Source organism: Podarcis filfolensis, assembly GCF_964270895.1.
Source record: "Podarcis filfolensis genome assembly, chromosome: 1".
NCBI lineage: Eukaryota > Metazoa > Chordata > Lepidosauria > Squamata > Lacertidae > Podarcis > Podarcis filfolensis.
Genome location: NC_139604.1, coordinates 51,974,057 through 51,993,684, shown reverse-complemented (window position 1 = coordinate 51,993,684; position 19,628 = coordinate 51,974,057). Strand labels below are relative to the sequence as shown.

Genomic DNA, 19,628 nt, shown 5'->3' with positions numbered 1-19,628 from the left:
AATATATCTGATTTGCTTAAGCTGCCATAATGTCATGTGGGCAAATCTAATTAATCTTTTATTGCCTAGCAAAAAACAACCACCTTACAGTCTTTCAGAGATATCCAAACAGAATCTGTAATTCACATAAAACTATCCTGTCAATTAGATTCCTAATCTCTGGGATTTGTGGCCACACTTCCTTTAAAACAGCTACTTTAAAAGTTACAGACTCAGCAGTATTGCTAAGCAAATACGTAGATAAGTTTAAACAAGCCAACCAGCCACTTTAGCCAGGTATGTAGCCAGCAGTGCATCTTCTGGAAATATATACAAGGGGCAATAGTTCATAAAACACAGTTACACTGATGAATGTGTCCACTGGTTGAAGGCAGAGCTCCAAAAGCTGCTTCGGTGTTGAAGGTTTTTAAATCCAAGAGATAGTTTACTGGCATATCTGGATAAATACGTGAGATTTTGGAAGAAGAATGTGAGGTTTGAGAAATCTGACAGCTCTCCAGAGTTTCTTGCTGCTTAATATGTCCAGCTAAGTTTCAAAATTGCCCTGGCTTTCAATAAACCTTGATTTCATATGAGCACTTTAGCAAAGCCACCATTATTCAGGATATTGTTCAAGTGCGGTAATCCAGAACTATCTTCCTATGGTCACCATACCTCTTATGCAGAGTTTGTGTAGAAGCAGCATATGCATTCCAATCTTAAATATCATAGCTATACTCTTATGGTTTGCTTTCTGTTTTGCCACCACCCTATAAAACAATGAGAAATTGCTCTGGTTTCAAAGAGTAGAGCAGCATTAATCAAGTCCTCCAGCTCCTTTATATATTGAAATAGGAGTAACTGCTTTTGAGGTGGGCACCTTGAGGCAAGCAAGTTGGTTTAGAGGCCTAGAACATCTCTAGCAATACATGTCAACTCAAAACTGAGTATTCTTCAAGACCGGCCCTCTCAGGTAAGTGAGTATAAACTAAACGAAAGGTCTGTAAGTATTTTTTGCTGTTTGATGGCCACTAACCAATATACAAACTTTCCTAAGGACTACAGTGGATGTGTGCTTCAAGGGGGAACAGCCACTGTTGTCTTCAGTATCCAAAGGGTCCTTGGTGCAACATGAAATCTGTTTTGGCAGCCAACAAAGTTTTCTCCAGCATGCAAATCCCCTGCTGCCACCAAGCCTGTATTTTTGGTGTGTATGCTGATCTATGATCAGATCTCCCACGATGCTTTTTTTTTTTTTAAAGTTACATTTTATAATGAGGAGAAGGCTGCTCAACACACTGGTGTTATTTATCCACAAAGGGCAAATTTTACCCCTTTTAAACTGGATATTGCATTTTGTTGGATCTTTTCTTGGTCACAATAAAGGTATTACCCTACTGTTAGTTTTAATTTTTTTGCTAGAGCACACAGAGCTGCTATTCAGCTGCAAAGGAAAAGCAGGCACCTCCACACTACTTTGCTTGCTCTGCGAAGTGTAAGGTTTTTAACTTTTATGTTTATATATTTCCTTTTGGAGCAAACGGTCCCCCTGCTAGATTGAGAAAATGATCTTGATAGGAACGGGTTATCTATCCCCTGAAGTGTTGGGAGTTTTGACCAACCGGAGACACTGCCACAGCTGGCTTTCTGCTGGCAGTGGGCACCTGTAACCATTTCCTTTCTTGCCAAGAGCCAATAAGGCCTGTGTCGCTGAGTTCAGGCCACAAGTAGTGGAGATAAACTGAGAGGGGAGGGGACAGCAACCATTCTCTTTTTAGGAGCCTGACTCATTCTCCAGGAATTCTCCACAGTGGGGAGGAGAGGCCAATCCCAAGTGGGTTATGTTTAGTATGTGTAGATGGGGAGGTGAAGACAGCAAGCACTTGCATCAAGATCAAGGCTCTGAGGCAGGACCAGAACTGCATGTAAAGATAAAAGGGGTGCCTGGTCATAGCTAGCCATAAGCAACAGGGGGAAACAACCTGCTTCAGGTGTCGCCAGAAGGGGGAACTGGCGCTGGCCAAGACCAAGTTCTCCTTATTTTACTGTTTGTTTTTTAAAAATGTATATTATCCGGCTTTTCTTCCATGAATCCAAAGGGGCAAACTGCAAACAAAAGTAGGCAAAATGATTGGGAGCAACAAGAACTGCCAAATTCAAAACAAAACACCAGTAGTTTTACAGAGGGTTGGGAAATCCTGGAAAGCCACTGTCAAATACTGAGCTAGATGAACTAATGGTCTGACTTGGTGTAAGGCAGCTTCCTATGTTCTTATCAGAGTGCAGGAGGGGAAACCTGGGCCGTGAGTTTGAGCCCCACGTTGGGCAAAAGATTCCTGCATTGCAAGGGGTTGGACTGGATGACCCTCGAGCGCCCTTCCAACTCTACAATTCAAGCCAGAAATTGTTCTCCTGCTCAAGTAAGTTTAAATTGTTTTAAAGGGGGACTAGATAAATTCATGGAGGACAGATATGTGTATTGTACTAATGCTTCTGAAAGCCAATTGCTAGGGGCCACACAGGAGGCCTTTCCTAGAGAGGCTTGAGGCTGGCTACTGTAAAAAACAACACAGGATGCTTGCCTAGATGGACTCTTGGCCTAATCCAGGCAGGCTCTAATTATGTTGCCATGAACATCTATCTTCATGCTGCTCTATAAACTAATAAGCTGTTTCACGCTGCCTTTATTGGGCAACCAAGCTGTATGCTAGCCCACATATAAGCTGTAAGGACTTTTAATTGCGAGATTGGGTATGGTCGGTTTTAGTGCTTCCAATCCCTGCAGCTAATCCCAGGGAAGGTCAATTTGCAGCCCATGGGTCACATCTGGCTTCTATCCAAACAGTCTTATCTGGCTTCTACTGGTCTTGCTAAATTTTAATCAAGATATGATAAACATTGTGCGCACAGAGAAAATGTGTTTTAAATGAATGTGATGATGATGTCACATTTCACTGTTTGCTCCCTTTCCCAGGCTTCCTATGTTATGTCTTGCTTTACGTGCTGTGGGGGTAGCCAATGTGGTGCCTTCCAGATGTTCTGGACTTACAACCCCTATCATTCCTGACTACTGGCACTATTTACTTGTGGCTGTTCCTTGCAGCAGATAATGCTGACCTTATTATGGTAGAGCCAGACAGCTTGTGAAGTGGTAGGATGGTGCAGTCAAGATACACACACATATCCCAGACCTGCAGTATAGGAAACCGAGTTACTCCCAATAATTCAAAATGGACAATACTGATCAATGAAACTCAGCCTGTGCTGCTGCCAGTGTGCAGGTGTCGGATCTGTATATATATTTTACATTATTGGCTTCCTGTGTTTCTCTGAGGACAGCCCTGAGCAAAAGAATATCCCATTTATTTAGGATGCTTCCTCACTCACTGACAATTAATTACAGCATCTATCTAGTATTGGGGGAACTATAATCTGCAGTCCTGTGCTTTTAACAACTGAAAGGCAATGATGGAACAAGTCAACACATGGTCTAGAATTATCTTGTAATGGTGCCACTCTAGACTAGCATTTTCTACGATTCCAACTGAAGTTGTAATTGTGTGCACACTTTTACATTTTCTCCTGCCATTTCAGGTAACATACCTATCAAGCACTACTGAATCACAAGCTGCTTTGCTCCACACAGATTCATTAGGGTTGCAAAGCAGCTACGCTGCTTCAGATAAATGAGTTGGCTAGGTGAACATTCAGGAACAAGTGGCCTATTTTAAAAGTGTTATCATGGCCCAAACCCTTTTGGGAATACATGAGCTCCTTTTTTCCAAATGCTTTTGTAAAGACAAACTTTACTAGCATTTTTAAAAAGAATACTGGGAATATTATGTTGCTGGAACATAGGAAGGGGATGAGTTTGTGGCTAAAAGGATATGAGGGACTGGTGGGGAAAAGGCTGGAGGGTTCACCCATTAAAATTACAATTTTTACCTTATATCCTTGATACTACAATAGGGTTTTTTTTTTGTTTTTTTAATGCAACAGATGGAAGTTGCATTGCTTTCCAATCAGTACTCCTTGCGGGTGGGAGTGACTTCGCCAGCTGAACGTCTGCCTACCTCACAGCTTTTAAAGGCATAGGGGCCTTCTGAAAGAAAGAAGCCCGCTGCAAGCGGGAACAGTCTCTGCCCTGGGGAGCCAGGTTATAGTGTCCCCATTGCACCAGGGACTGTACCTCTACAACGGCTCCTCTTGGCCTCGGCCCATCACTGGCGTTTCACCCCTTTGCTTCTTCCTCCCGGGAGGGGCTGCCCCCCCCAATAGCCTCCATCATCTCTTCTCCTCGCCCCACCTCCCACCCCGCGAGACGCTGTCCCACCGCGCACAGGCTTCTGTGCCCCGACTTCCTCCCTTCGCACATTCCGTGATTTATTTACAGCCGGAGCCGAGTCGCGCTCTCTCCCCCCACCCCCCGCCCTCCAGGGCAAACAGGAGGCTTCGCCCGAAGCTTCCCGAGCGAGAGGCCGCGTCCCCGTCCCGTCCCCCCAGCGGAGCCCGCTTTCCTCGCCGCATCCCTCGCCCCAGGACCCCTCGGCGCCTCCTGGGATAGCCCCGCTCTCGGCATGCCCTGCTCCTCCTCCACCGTCTCGGGAGGCGGCCGCGCGCTGCCCTGAGTCCCCCGGGAGGCGGCGGGAAGGCCCTTCTTCGCACAGCGCGGCAGGCGGTGGCCCCTCCGCCCCTCCTGGCGCCGCGCGCACCCGGGTGTTGCTGCCAGGCCCGCCGCCTTCCTGACACGGACTGGCTCCCCGGCCAGGCGCCCGAAAATAGCAGCTGCCTCGGCATGGAGCGGGCGGCGGCGGCGGCGGCACCGGCCTCGGAGCAGGTAAGCCCGGCGGAGAGACCTCCCCGAGAAAGGGCTTCGCGGCGGGTGCCTTTCTGCCGGCCAGGCCGGCCCGGGGAGCACGGACGGAGGGCACTTCCTGGCGCAACAACGCCGCGACCACTTCCTGCTTTGGGTTGCCGGGGGAGTGGGGCTAGCGGGGCTTACCTGAGCCCCGGGACGTGCTACCCAAGCTCATTGGACACCCTTGAGTGTCAAGAACGGAGCTTTTGAGCACGTGCAGAGCGCTGCCTGCCCCTCTGCGTTTTCTCTCCCACACCTTCGGGTGCGATTCCTAGGCGTGCTTGGCCCGTAACAATTTCGCGTTTAGAAATTGAACTCGGTGCTCCGACTCGTCTGCTGCCGATTTAAATAAATCTTATGCATCAATGCGAGCCGCGCAAGTATTCGGGTGAACAAAAACAAAAGCTCTGAAGACAAAGGGAGAAACGCACGCGCGTTTTGTTTTTAGAGAATGCAAGCACGTGTCGTCATAACTGGCTCCCTCTATATCAGAAAACATGCATTTCGTGTGGCGTTGCTATTTGTTTAGAAATCTGCTGAACTGAGGACACCTTTTTAATCAACGCATTTAATTGATCAGTCGATCAAGCAAATAGTGCAGCCATAAACGAAGTGAGAGAAAGTTGGCAGCTGAATCCCATTCCTATATGGCTCTCTTGCTGTCTTGCAAGTGCCTTTTTTAATATTATTAAAACTTTCCTCCAAAACCAGGTCTTTGGTCCTTAACTTATCTGCGGCCTTTTAGAAGTGGGTGGGGTGTTCTTAATGTATTTCTCTTCCCTCTTGGTTTTAATGTATCTGTGTGGGGTTTATTGTCTAGTTTGTTTATTTAGCTGTAAGTTGCTTTGGGTTGCCCTGGGCAAGATAAAGCAACTGGCACATTAAATAAATAAATAAATTACTGGTTATATTTGTCAGCTGGCATGTTTCTGCTTTCTGTCAGTTGCGGTAGGAAAATTGTGGGCTACCAAATCTCTGTCTGGGGTTTCATCCATGTCTCAGCATGTGTCTGTGTCTGATTGCACTCTGCTCTTACACATGTTTCCTCCTGTGTCTGAGTACGCATGCATTGCGGTTAAGTGTGTTGTCTGTCATGCACAGTCTCTGACTGGGTGCAGCCTGAATCAGCTTTATTGGATCATCTGTGTGAACCCCTTCCACATTTACAATAGACCTTTTACTGCAGTGTCCTTACAGATGCTAGCTTTGGGTACTAACTGGAAAAGCCGTAGGTATGATTGTTGGGGATTGTTAGAGCTAGAGGTCTCCTCTCCCACCACGTCACTGTTTCTTAATTCCCTTGTGGTATTAGCTGGTTAAGCCACCCTCTTTCCCATGATGTAAAAAGAGGGACATACGGTTATCCTACCCAAGATTTAAACATCTGCTTTCCCACAACATGCTTAACATTCCCTGCAAACAACTCTGCCTGCAACTTGAAAAGCTGTAACAATAGGAAGGAAATAAACAGCAGCCACGTGAGGATGAAGGAAGTGGCCCCTGCCTGCAGAAAATATGTGAAGCACTAAGTTTTTTGATCCCTCCAGCATTCAGTTTGAACTAGATTTGTAGCACTTTGGGGATTGAGGGCCTAGGGTGGAGTCTGAGGTTCCCTGTCCACTGCAGAATTATAGCTCTCACTCTTCAGATCCTAAAAGCTGAACTATTTTGCACATTGAATGTGGATCACAGAGGCCACTTTTTAACTCTCTCCATTTTTCCTTAACTCCCAGGCAGCACCACTGAGCAATGGCCTCCAGCCTCAGGAAGCAGGTGGGTAGTGCACTGGTTTTGCCTGCCGGTGGTGGAGTGACCGCTTTCAAGTACAGACTTCACTGCCTGCCAGCCAGACTGACTCATGACATGTGTTGCAGGGAACAGTTTGGGGTGTTAATTGCCTGCTTTGAGTGTCTTCTAAACTTGCTAATCCATAACAGCATGATTGTGTGTACTAACTTTGGGACATTATACATCACTTTTTGAGCCATGCTGCGAGCCATCCGAACCACTGCCTCCCCTATCATTCTAGTCTTGGAAAATTTCAGTTGTACCCAGATTTCACTTTTTGCTTTCCTGTTTGAGAATGGCTCCAGTTCTGCTAGTACCTGTGAAACCCATCCTAATGTCATCTTACAAAATTGAATTATGTGAGGCCTGAGTTCAAAATCTGGGCTCATACTTAGATTCCTTGGATAAGCCCAGTATTGTCCATCCTCCATTTTCTATCTGTCAGATGGGAATATTGGTGACCTACCTCACAGGGTTGTTGTGAGGGCAATCAATAAAGATAATGAAGTTATTCAACTGCCACAGAAATGTGTGAATAAATACAGTATACAGCCCCTGCTGACCGGGTCTGCTTTTTCAGAGCAAGTAGTTAGCCCCTTTTACACTTTCCCCTCTACTGTAAAATTTGCAGAAGAGAGTTTGGGCTCTGTCTGAAATCAACGAATGCCATCACCTTAGGCTGAAGTGTGTGGGTTGCTGCCTGTCAAGGGATGTAAACAATCAACTAACTGGATGTGCTCTGTGGGGCAGGGTGGGGTAGGGTTGGTCAGTGACTGCTGCAGCTTTTGGCTGGTTCTCTGTGCAAGTCATGGGTTGTTCAGCTCAGCATGCGTGTTCCTGCAGTTTATGTGAGAACATACCATTTCTTTAGGCTTAGTGAGAAGGAGGGAAGGTTGTGTCAGTCAAAAGGGCCAAGATTACTTAAATGTTTCACCTACCAAGAAGTTTTTGGTGTCTGGATTTGCAATGCCTCCCCTTACCCACTAGGCCCCAACCTGTCTCTGGATGTTAAGGAATCAGCGTTGGAAGCCAAGGTTGTAGGGCAAGAGGCCAAGGACCTGGCTGCAGATGGCAAAGGTCCAGAGTTGAGCATGATGAATGTGATGTCAGATGGCAGGACCATGGACGGGGATCCCAGAGCTGTTGGGCTGGATGCCAAGACTGCAAATCGGGATGGCAAAGTAACAGCTGGGGATGCCGTTGCTACGGAATCGGATATTAAGGCTGCAGATTCAGAGGCCAGAGAACTGGATACAGCTGACAACTACGGTGGACCACAGGCCACAGTGACAGATAGGAGACAAACAGGTCCAGGGGGCAAGGAGGACGTGATGCCAAGAGGCAGGTGCAAGAGCTGGAACGCCAGTGCCCCCACCCTGAATGTTAAAGATGCCAGTCGGCAAAACAAAGGCACGGTTGTGGATGCCAAAGCAACATCAGAAGTCACCAAGCCAGATGAGAGCAACAAAGATGACGATGGTGACATCATTTCTCTCGACTGTGAAATTCTTGGGTTTGGTCCTGATACTGATTTGCTGGGACCGGATGCTGAGACTTACATGCATTTCATGCGGCGCCACCACTGTTATGATGCCATTCCCACCAGCTCCAAACTGGTAGTGTTTGACACAACCTTGCAGGTAAGGGGGGAAGTGGGAGCTGTTGTGGGTCAAGGAAGGGGATAGAAAGCTGGTCATTTTAATAATGGGATAATGGAAGCTCAGTTCTTTACTAATCTGGGTGGGGAACCTGTGGCAATCCAGATACTGTTGGGACTGATATGACTTGGAGTCCCTATCCCTGTTACAAATCCTGAAACATCCAGCACAGACAGGACAGTAGTCCAATAGGCTCAAGTCAACAGCTCTGCTCCCTCTCAATGTTCCTAGTAAAATTGTTATCAGCACTCAAGAAAAGCTAGTTCTCAAAATAGAATACAGGGTGGAATGGTGCAGATGGGAGTGTGCAAAAGGCTTGAATGTGAGTGGCTCAGATAACTGAGGGTTGGGAATAATTGGAAGCAGCATAGTTCCAACCTGATGGTATCTCTTTTCTTTCCGTATGTAAGTGAATGCTTGCTTTTCACTTCTATGGGAAAAGTAAACAATTATACTTGAGGAACGCTTCTGGTTTTATTTTATATTTATATTTATATTTTAAATTTATAATGTTTCTGAACTGTTCATCATACAATTCCAGATTGGTGTACAGAAGGATGAATAACGCTGTTCACACAAGAAAAATCATAAAGGGGCAGCATTCATTTAACTAGTCCTGTTAGTGGAAGCCAACATGAGGACTTACACTAGTGCAACATGTCCCCACATGTTATCTGAAATTGGCTCAGGGGAAGCTGAAAACCTGATGGACCAATTGCCATAGAGTCACATTGAATTCCACCCAAGGAGTAGGGAAGGCAGAATAAAATATCTTGCATGCCAGTGCAGACACGAGTAACTTCAGACAGCGCTTGCACCCCTGGCAGTGTGACCTGCCCTGACAGGGATTCTACACTGAAGTTTGTGGGGGTTTCCCTACCCTTTTAGCACATGTCTGCCCTCCTCCCTTATAACTACACTACACTCAGCAGTTTTCAACTTCCTAATCTGTCAGGTACTGGTACTTGACTTTCTGTTATGGCAGGCAGTGTGTGTGTTGTGGGGAGCTGTAGAAATTAATAGAGCACGAAGCTATCAATGGTTACTAGCTGCAATGACTGTTCTCCCTCCATTTTAGGAGGCAGTAGGCCTCTGAATACTAACTATTTTGGAATACAAGTGGAGAGAGTGCTGTTGGTTTTCAATATGCATCTGAATGGCTACTGTGAGAACAGGATTCTGGACTAGGCGGGCCTTTGGACTCTTCTTATGACACTGGCAGAGCTGGATATAGGAACTCAAATCCGTCTGCAAGGATTAAACAAATAGATGCTCACTTTCAGGATGAAGCAATTCTACCTGTTTCATCAGGTTATTCCTGCTGCTGCAAGTTTACCTTCCCTCATATTTGTTGTAGTTCATCACATTCCTAGAGCTGTGATTTAGGAGGAGGTAGAATCATGGGAAGAGAGCAAACTTGGAAGAAAGTCCAAGCCACATCATTTGGTAAAAAATAGGCCTAAGGCCCTAAAATTGAACCACAATGTTTAATAATATCTAGTCTAGCAGAAGAATATAATTGCTACACAGAGTTGGAGTCCAAGAGGGTGCAGTGTGGGCGATTACTTCTGGATTTTCCCCTGCCCAGCCTTCTTAGCTGGATGCTTTCCTCACCCTGTAGATCTGGCCTGACCAATGTGGTGCCTTCCAGATATTGTACTACAATTCCCATCAGCCTCAGACCAATGGTAAGGATGACGGGGGCTGAAGCCCAACAAGACCTGAAGGGCACCACATTGACTACTCCTAACTGCAGATAGACAGGAATATTGAATAGCAACTGCAAGTCCGGCCCACCTATTCTTTTTTCCTCCTGTCCCCAGATAAAGAAGGCCTTCTTAGCCATGGTGGCCAATGGGGTGCGAGCAGCCCCTCTCTGGGACAACAAGCAGCAGTGTTTTGTGGGTAAGTGATGCTGCGTTCAGGAGGGCAACACAGGACAGCAGGTTTTGGGCAAAAGGCAGTGTGAATTGGGATTTCATAGGACTACTGCTGGCCATTCAAACTGTACTAGGGATGGTCAAGAAGGCAAGGTTGGGTGTGTGCAGGAATTCTGCAGGTGCCTTATTAAGGAAAGGCTCAACCATCTGCTGTCCTGAGAACTGGGGCCTGCACAAGGTAGCCCTTCAGCTCTTCCAGACCTACACCTATGTGTATCCACTCTCTTCCTTTTCCTCTTTCCCCCTACTCTCTCTTACTGCAGGTATGTTGACTATCACTGACTTCATTAACATCCTACATCGCTACTACCGATCACCTCTGGTGAGTTTTCCAGGACTGCTCATTTGCCTTTGCAAGATCTGGAGCAAACCAGCTTCCAGCATCTCCCTCCCAATATGTACAGGGACGGAGGGGGGTGGGCAGGGCCAGAGGGGTGACAGCGAAGCAAGAGGACCTGTGACTTCAAAGTACAAGTCTGGGCTGCTTGGAACTCTCACTATCTTATCCTTTTGTGGGTGACATCACCCTGCTTACGAGTATCATTTTGTGCTGTTTTTAGGTTCAGATATATGAGATCGAGGAACACAAAATTGAAACGTGGAGAGGTGAGCAGGGCACCACTAGGGGGAGTAGTGTATGCATGGATGCTATTGAATATCTTTAAAATTGATTGTCAGCAGTGGAAGGTGAATTGCACTCTGTGTGTGTGTGTGCACATGTTTACGTCTGTCTCCCTGCTTCTGGCCTTGATTTAAACAGTTCCTCTCTTAACTTGGTATCCCTTCCTACTTGATAGTCTTGCCTCTAGACAAGGCGCGGCCAGCATTTAGTCCAACAACATCTAAAGGACAACAGCTCCCATAATTCCCTCCCATTGGCCATGCTGGCTAGGGCTGATGGGAGTTGGGGCCCATTGGCCACCCCAGCCCCTAGGCAAAGGGTTTAGGTTACAGTACTCTAGGGATTGGAAACCAGTGACTTCTGGTTTTGATGGGCTCCATCAGCCCTTGCCAGGATGACCAATAACAATCTGGAGGGTCACAGGTTCACCCTCCTTGCACTACAGGCTCTTTTGCTGCATTCTGATGAAATTCCATGTGCTGTAGCCCATTGCTGTGAGCTCATTGGATCCTGTCCCATTTCTGTCCCTAGTGTTTCTACTTACCCTCTCCCTTTGAGCTTGGTCCACACAACCACCCAGAAGAGGGGCAGCTAATGCGGTACCTTTCAGATGTTGATCCAACTCTTTTCATCCTTAGCCAGCATGGCCCAATGGTCAAGGATGATGGCAAGTGAAATCCAACATGTGGAGGGCACCATGTGGGCTGCCCCTGATTCACAGGGAAGGTGCAAGGCTCAGGGAGGATCCTCCTCCATCTGCTCACTGCTTGCATGTTCAGTGGTAGAGCACATGCTCTGCTTGCAAATGATCTGAGATTCAATCCCTGGCATCTCCTGTTTGGGTAGGGAAATGCCCCCTAGCTAAAACCCTGGAGGGTGGCTGCCAATCAGGACGCAGGCAGTGCTAGGCTAAATGGACCATTGGTTTGATTCAGTATAACACCTATAGTACCCTTTCTCTCTTCAAAGTGGGGAAACCCAGCCAGATGGGCAGGATATAAATAATAAAATTATTTTAAAAAAAGTATTATACATTGAATCACTGTTCCAATTTCTGAGATGCTTTCAGTGCACATAACATGGGAAGAAAGTTGATGTTATGGTAAATCATCTTCAACTTGGCAGTGATTAACCATATGGTATAGTGACCTCAAGCTGTTGTATGCCAAAATCTCAGAAACTCAACATCCTTCTAAATAGATTGGAAACCCGACTGACCTCTTTTGCCAGATTCCCCTCCCCTCACAGAAGTAGCTTCATCCTTAACCTGTAGTAGTTCTCCCATCTTACCTAGGGCAACGGTTCCATATACTATTCAGACGCTTTCCTTTCTCCCCAGAGGTGTATTTGCAAGGTTTCTTCAAACCCTTGGTGTGCATCTCCCCAAATGATAGGTAAGTCATTCCTGATGCTTGCTTACTCCTCCCACAGATCCCTCCTCTTTGGCAGGAAAGGTGGGAAAGAATTTTAATGAATACATAATAATAGTGTGGCTAGCTTTAATGGAAAGAGTCTTGTACTTTTAACAACTGCATGGCAGTTGGTATAAAAGAGTGAAGTTTTACTCATCAGTTCCTTGCCAGGAAACACTTCACTTGTTGATTGCTGCCTGTCAAACAGCTGAATGCACAGAGCCTTTGTCCATAATAGGGGTGGGGGAACCTTCACTGTCTCACAACGCCTACTCCATTTAGAGCAGCTGTGCTGCACGATGCCCAAAGTGGAAGCAGTAAATGGGTACAGTCCCTGGGTACAGGGAGCCAATCTCCAGGCATGTCATATTGCCCTTTTGTTTCTCCCTTTCCTAGCCTATTTGATGCTGTTTATTCCTTGATTAAGCACAAGATCCATCGGCTGCCTGTTATCGAGCCCATCTCAGGGAACGTCCTACACATTCTGACCCACAAACGTATCCTCAAGTTCCTGCATATCTTCGTGAGTGTCTGGTGGTCCCAAATTCCTCTTGGCATAGATGATGGCAAGGCAGATTATTTTTGGTCTCAGTGGGGCCTATGTTGGCCCAGTGCCCGATGCTCTCTTTTATCATTTATTTATTGGTAGAGAGCCAACAGGGTACGTGGTGCCTTGCAGAGCTGCATAGGGAAAAATAGACTGGCCACTTCCCTCAAGATGCTCACGATCTAAAATAGACAATTGGGAAAACAGTAGAAGTTGGGAGAGTAAGAGGTTAGGCTCCACTAGGGATGTAAAAAGGTATCATTTTCTTTTTTGTCCCATATTCATTGTCTGCAGCTCTATTTCTATTCTGCTGCAGTTCAGCTTCTGCAAAAAAATGTTATCCAGCTCACTGTTCACTGTGGCCAAATTTAAGAATGCAATTAATTACATTATTGTATGAATACACATCATTCATTTCCATTGTGGGGCAGGGGGAGCATCACCAATAATGCACTGAAAACAATAACCTCCTCTTCTCTCACTACAGGGAGCCATGCTTCCAAAGCCACGATTCCTGCAGAAAACCATCCTGGAACTGGGCATCGGCACCTTCCGTGACGTTGCCATGGTCCTGGAGTCAGCCCCTGTCTACACAGCCTTGGAGATTTTTGTGGACCGCAGGGTCTCAGCATTGCCTGTTGTTAATGAAAAAGGTACCGGTACTTGCTGCGGGGAGCTCCTCTGCTCTGCTCACCGCTATGTTTGCCGTTTCAGCTGAGCCTTACCTCTCTCTCATAGGTTATCAGCTTTCTAATTCAGCCTCTACTTTTTTCTTGGGCCCTGAAATTCCACAAACCCTATGTGACATTTATCAAACAATCCAAGCCAATCTTGTGATGCATCTTTTGCCAAGCTGCACCGTTTTGGGGTTCCATATTTGAATCCCACCCACCCTGCTTGAGCCAATGACCCATAGTGCTATATGTAACATCTCAGAGATAGTGTTGAATCACCATCACCCAGATGTTGTCACTTTTGTAAATTCCACCCGCTGTCATAAAATCAGGAACCCTCTTTTTATGTATTAACTATGAACTTCAAGATGTGATAAAAGCCTGGAAAAGTGGTGTTCACATATATGATAATATGAATGAATAATGCTCTGTGTCTAGCTCTATTCAAGACTTTATTGTCAGTGGATATTTTCTTTTATCGGGTATTTCTTAATTATTTTTCTGATTAATACATATGGAATACTTGCTTAGTTGGAACGTATTAAATATATCAATACTTTTTAAAAATGGATGATAGCTACATTATGAGGTGGGTGAATGGGAGGGTTTTCTCTACTGAGTCCCTTATAATGCTTCCCTCACTTTCTCTTTACAGGGAGGGTAGTTGGCCTCTACTCTCGCTTTGATGTGATTGTAAGTACAGCACAATCATATTTTTGCAGGTGTGAAGTTGGTTGGCGGGAGAATGGATTTTTTTAATAGCTAAAGCTAAGAAAATAGAATGTTTCCCTGTCTTACCTCTAGGGGATGCAGTACCTGTTTAAAATTTTAAGATGGGAACATCACTTGGTAGTGTGTGTGTGTGTGGTTTGGTATCCTTCACAAATGTTTCCTGAACTCCATCTATCTAAAGGGATTTAGGTGGTGTTACTAATTTTCACTACTATTTTTCAGCTCTAGACAGAGAAGTCAGCAGCAGTTTCCCTCTTAAACATAGGGTGAAAAGCAAAGGAGAACATTGTCTCCAGGGCTGTGACTCTAAATTGATGGCGGATTAGGGTCCATTTATCAAAGTGGCTGTCACAAGGTGCATTAAACCAGTGTGTAGCAACTGAGCCTTGTTTCAGCAAGAGTTACCTGGATATTAAAGTTAGAGTTCTCCCACCTATGCAAAGTGGGATTGGGGTAGCTTTATTCTCTGCTAATGCCAAGCCCCTGCCTGGATGATCTGTCATGGTGGCTTCAAACCATTTCCTTGTCTCTGCTTAGCACTTGGCTGCCCAGAAGTCCTACAACAACCTGGACATTACTGTGGGGGAAGCACTGAAGCAGCGCTCAGTCTGCCTGGAAGGGGTGCTCACCTGCCATCCTTATGAAACGATGGAAGACATTATTGATCGCATCGCCAAGGAGCAGGTATGCCAGAGTGGAGCAGGAAGAATGTGCAGCTTTAGGTAACAGTTACTCTGTGGCAAGACCTTGACCTCTCCAGGTCCATAAAATCTGACTTCAGGAGTTAAATGTTCAGCCTAAACCTCTTCTGTCTCTACTTTCTGCTTACTCAAGTCATGCCCAGTGACACTTTCTAATCCAGTCAGCCTCTAATCCTGTCGCCTGATTGACTTTGCTCTCTTGGCATAGGTGTTCCAGCAGTAACCATCTCTGGCTTGTTCTTCCCCATGACACTCATGGAAGAGACAAGTCCACACTAGTGGCTTACAGGCCCTAGGAAAAGGATGGGAAATATTGTGGAATACTGTATTCCAACCATTTAAGCAAAAAAGCAAAAACTCCCAAAATAATTCTCATGAGACTTCTCCAGGGTAGAAGCTATTCCCAATGAATCACTTAAAAGGGGGGTCCACGGGGAAAGCCAAGAGCCCGCACAGAAGAGGTAGCTTGCTCAGGTGGGTGGTCCCCAAGGTAAGTGAAACCATCTTCAGAAGCTGATGAGAACTGGACACCTAAAGGCTGCTTCACATGTTATATGAGAGAAAACAGCTGTTTGCTGCCATACAGCAGGAAGCCATGGCAAGTCCCAGCTCCCTGCTGCACATACAGGTCTCATGCATATGGTGGGAAACATCTGTCTGTTGCGTGTAATGATTTACTGAACCAGTGGGGAACCTGTGGTCCTTCACAAAGCGTTGGGACCCCAATTCCCATCAGCCCCAGCCAGCATGGTCAATGGTCAGGGATGAAGGGTAATGTAGTTCAGCAAAAACACCTAGAGGGTCACAGATTCCCCATTCTAGAAGCAAACAGGTGTTTCCATATGCAAAGACACATACCTTAAAAAATTATAATGTGGGAAGCAGCCCTAGACTCATTTTCTGTACAGCACAGTTGCTCCTCTGCAACTAAAGGCTAATAGGCGGCGCAACAGCACCCAGCTTTAACTTTCCTGCCTGCCACTCTTAATTGTAACTTTTCCCAGAATGCCCTGTCCCTCGGCTATCTTGCTGTACTAGGATGGTGATGATGTTCATAATAATAATAATAGCATTATGCCACCAAAGGGAAACGTTTCTGAGGTTTGCCTCAGGAGGGAGGGGTAACTCTAGCCCTGTGGATGTCAAGCACTCATCTCGGCTCATCCCGTTACCGTACTCTTCTCTCCGTGATGGTGTGTGGCTCACTCATCTGGCAGGTCCATCGTCTGGTTCTGGTGGATGAGAAGAAAACCCCGCGGGGGATCGTGTCCCTCTCTGACATTCTCCAAGCCCTGGTTCTCACGCCTGCAGGTATCGATGCCCTAAACTCTTAAGCCGCCTGACGCTCCATCCTTCCTCCATTTGTACCCTCCATTTCCTCCGCTTCTCTCCAGCTCAGGTAGGCCCCATGCCTTGGCCTCTCTAGCCTCTGCCCTGCTGCTCGTTTTTGCCTTGCTGCTGGGTCTCTCTTGTCCGTCCGGCCAAGCCAGGTCTGTATTTCTGTCTGTCTAGAACCAAACACCCAGCCTGGAAGGGAGGCCAATGCTATGGATCGTAAACACAGCATAGCCTTGTAGGAGGAACCTCTTCATGAGAGGTCCGCAGGGTGGCAATACAAGAATGGGCCCTTTCGGCAGTGGCTCCCCGGAGAGGCTCACCTGGCACCTTCATTACATATATCCAGGCAGCAGGTGAAAACGTTTCTCTTTAACCAGGCCTTTGGCTGATTAACATTCTATGTCCTTTTTAATGTGTTTGTGGGAGGGGGGCTTATGGGTTTGTTTTTATTATGTATTTTGCATTTATTTTTATGTTGTGAACTGCCCTGTGATCTTCAGATGAAGGGTGGTATACAAATTTAATACATTATTTATGATTATGATTATTAGGGGGGCTGCTCAGACACACACAGGCAGCGTTCCAGCTTCTGGCAAGAGAGAGGCCTCCTGATACATCAAAGCTGTGCTTAAACCTTTACAATCAGCAGCTTCTCACTCCACCTCTAATCCATTCAGATTTTCTCCTTACTCTTTTTCACATCCCTTGGTGCTAGCACGGCACACCAATTGTTGGAAGTGTTTTATTGCATGGGAAGAGCTGGTTATAGAACTGGACGGCATCAGAGGAACCCTCTGCATCCAGAAAACTAAGCAGCTGTGTAGTGGGAAAGCTGGTGTATGTCTCACATATATGTAAATTTCTTTTGGCAGAGTGTTAGTAGATGTGCTGCATGTTAGATTCATTTCCAATTGAAATGATAAAACCCTGCTTTTCCACTGCATTTCCCTAGCACAGATTTTATCACAGGGAAATGGTGGTTTTTCAGTAATAACCATTTCACTGGGTAACATGAGCTGGGGGTTATGTTACTTCCCATGCCCTGTAGTCACCCCAGCTGATTTATTTACCTGTTGTGGTTGCTAAAGGCACAGAGGCAGTTACAGCTTGGGGGCAGGTAGAGTGTCAGGTGAGCTGTTAAGCTTAGCCTTTAAAGGTTGCAATGGAAAAATATGATATTCAGTGGATAAAGCACACACAGCCACAGTTCCCCACCCCCAAATTCCCCCCTTTATCTGAAAGCTCTCCTGTGACTTCAAAGCTGCCCATCAGAAATTCAGCCACTGTGTATCTCAGAAGAGTTCCCCCTGCTCCCCTTCCATGCCTTGTAAACTGTTTTTACTCACCTGCTGTGATTTCTTCTCTGACTTCTAACTCAGGAGTTCTCAAGCTTTCTACCCCCCCAGCAACCACCTGAGAGGCCTACCGAACACAAAATGGCAGAGCCAGTAATAGAATGGTGGTGAATGCAGGCAGAGTTTATTCTAATCATCTGGCATAATTGTTCACTGGTATCTAATCCATTTCTGGAACCTGCTAAATTCTCTGCCAAAGTGGTTTCCTTGTGACAAGGAGTTCCACAGTTCAGCTTTCCTCAAGCTAAGTATAAATATTGGAGTTACCATGACTCAGCCTCTCCTTTATAGGCAGAATTTGCTGAGCTAGAGGCTAAAAGGGGAGAAGGCATTTTATCTGCACATACCTCTTTCCCCAAAAACACACACACACACACACACACACACACACATGCCATTCAAAAAAGTATTTTTCATAATCTCTCATTTCTTCTCCCCATCTCCTTTCACACTTAACTTGTATCCTACTTTCCCCTGCCAGAAACAGCCTGCTTCTTTAATCCCTTCTCTTTGTTCCCTTTACGTTCGCTTCTTCTCTTACTTCCATTCTTTTTATTCCCAGTTAATTTTATTTAAATTAATATTTAATCTCTCTAATTTAAATCTCCCTTGCAACAAAGCTTCCCTTACCATTGTGGGGGCAGGGACAGTATAGTAGTTTACTATTGCAGGATCCAGCTTCTGCTACTTTTATTACATTATCTACAAGTTTTGGGGGGCGTCGTCAGCTTTCTCTCACTCTTCCACCTGCATAGGAGCATCTCAGTGATGGATGAGCACAGCAGCTAGAAAAAAGAGCTAAGGAACTTTCTCCTCCCATCTTGACATAAGCTATAAAGGGTGGGGGGGTAGATCAGCCTCATGCCTTGCGTGGCTGGTGCACAACCTAGACTACCCATTAGTTGTTATAGCAACCACATTATTATTTCCTCTTGCGTTTACCACTCAATTCCCCCCAAAAGCACACAATTCTGGCTGATGTGGCTCCCAGGAGAGGCTCTGGCCACAGGTACACAGGCTGCCACCACCTACGGCTTCTTGTTGCCTTGTTCCACTGGGCTTGAGTCTGAATGATCTCCCTTGTTCTTGCCTGATGCCATGGGCTCTCTGGTTCACTGTGTTGCCACCTTCCCGCAACTAGCTGTGTGTACGGCTGCATCTGTGCTCCTACATGTTTGTACGCAAGCTGGAGTGGATCTGTCCGTGGTCTGTGTAGGGTAGCATCTCTTTGGTCAGCGCCTGTAGCCACCATGCCATAGAGGGGGTGGCTTACCCGTGCAGTCCTCATGATGTTGTTGGACTTTCCAAATCAGATCAGCCCTCAGCCAGCATGGGGAACAGTATGGGATGATGGGAGGTGGTGTAGGACATCTAGGAGGGCCACACATTTCCTGGGCCTGATATAAGGAAATGCAAGTTGCCTCAAGTATAATTCACTGCAGAATAAATTAGTGGGATAGAGTTGCTTAGCCAAAATCCTAAGCCATTTTTTTGCTGCAGAACCCCCCACTCCCAGTACAATGCTTGAAAGGCAGCTAAGAAACTGCAAGTAAGTTCGATCTGCACCTAACTTCTGGCTGAGTTACTTTTAGGATTGCCACTCAACCGACTGGTTTTGGCTCCTGATTATCTAGTTTATGATGGAGCACAAGAAATTTAATAAGCTTGGGCATGTAACACCAGTGGCTAAAACACTAAAGCTCAGAGCAGCTTCCCAAGGATTCTCAGGCAGTCTCCCCCTGTATATGGCTTTCAGGGCCAAACTTGCTCAGCTTGAGCAATGCAACTGCTTTTAAGCAGAACACCCCTCTCTGGTAATTGCAACCACGGGACTACCCAAGAACCGTAAGGGCTGGGCTGGAGAAGAGAGACCACCAGCTAACATGATAAAAAGCAGCATGAAAAGAGGAGGTGCATTTCAGGCACCAACTAGCCTCTGATCATCAAAAGCCTCTAACTGTAAGCAAGAGGTTTTGAACTTTTAGAAACTTTACTGATCACCCCATTTGGGAATATTTCTTCTT

At 46.1% G+C, this 19,628-nt stretch overlaps 1 protein-coding gene across 14 annotated transcripts in view; it reads left to right on the top strand.

Moving 5' to 3' along the window:
* The first annotated feature begins 1,831 nt into the window (after nt 1-1,831).
* Nucleotides 1,832-19,628, top strand: part of PRKAG3 (protein kinase AMP-activated non-catalytic subunit gamma 3) — a 19,936-nt gene continuing 2,139 nt past the window's right edge. The window contains exons 1-13 of one of the 14 annotated variants that reach the window (XR_014539528.1): nt 1,832-1,970; nt 2,259-2,399; nt 6,571-6,610; nt 7,613-8,265; nt 10,107-10,188; nt 10,487-10,545; nt 10,784-10,829; nt 12,185-12,239; nt 12,654-12,780; nt 13,292-13,457; nt 14,134-14,171; nt 14,748-14,894; nt 16,129-16,310. Coding sequence is in view for 7 of the 14 variants with exons in the window: in XM_083575545.1 (XP_083431671.1) it covers nt 2,340-2,399; nt 6,571-6,610; nt 7,613-8,265; nt 10,107-10,188; nt 10,487-10,545; nt 10,784-10,829; nt 12,185-12,239; nt 12,654-12,780; nt 13,292-13,457; nt 14,134-14,171; nt 14,748-14,894; nt 16,129-16,222 (1,567 nt within the window). In the remaining 7 variants the exon portion in view is untranslated. Of the gene's footprint in view, nt 1,971-2,248; nt 2,400-4,370; nt 5,450-6,570; nt 6,611-7,612; nt 8,266-10,106; nt 10,189-10,486; nt 10,546-10,783; nt 10,830-12,184; nt 12,240-12,653; nt 12,781-13,291; nt 13,458-14,133; nt 14,172-14,747; nt 14,895-16,128; nt 16,311-19,628 lie in introns of those variants that run through there. The other 13 variants (XM_083575545.1, XR_014539531.1, XM_083575549.1 and 10 more) reach the window with 13 other exon arrangements.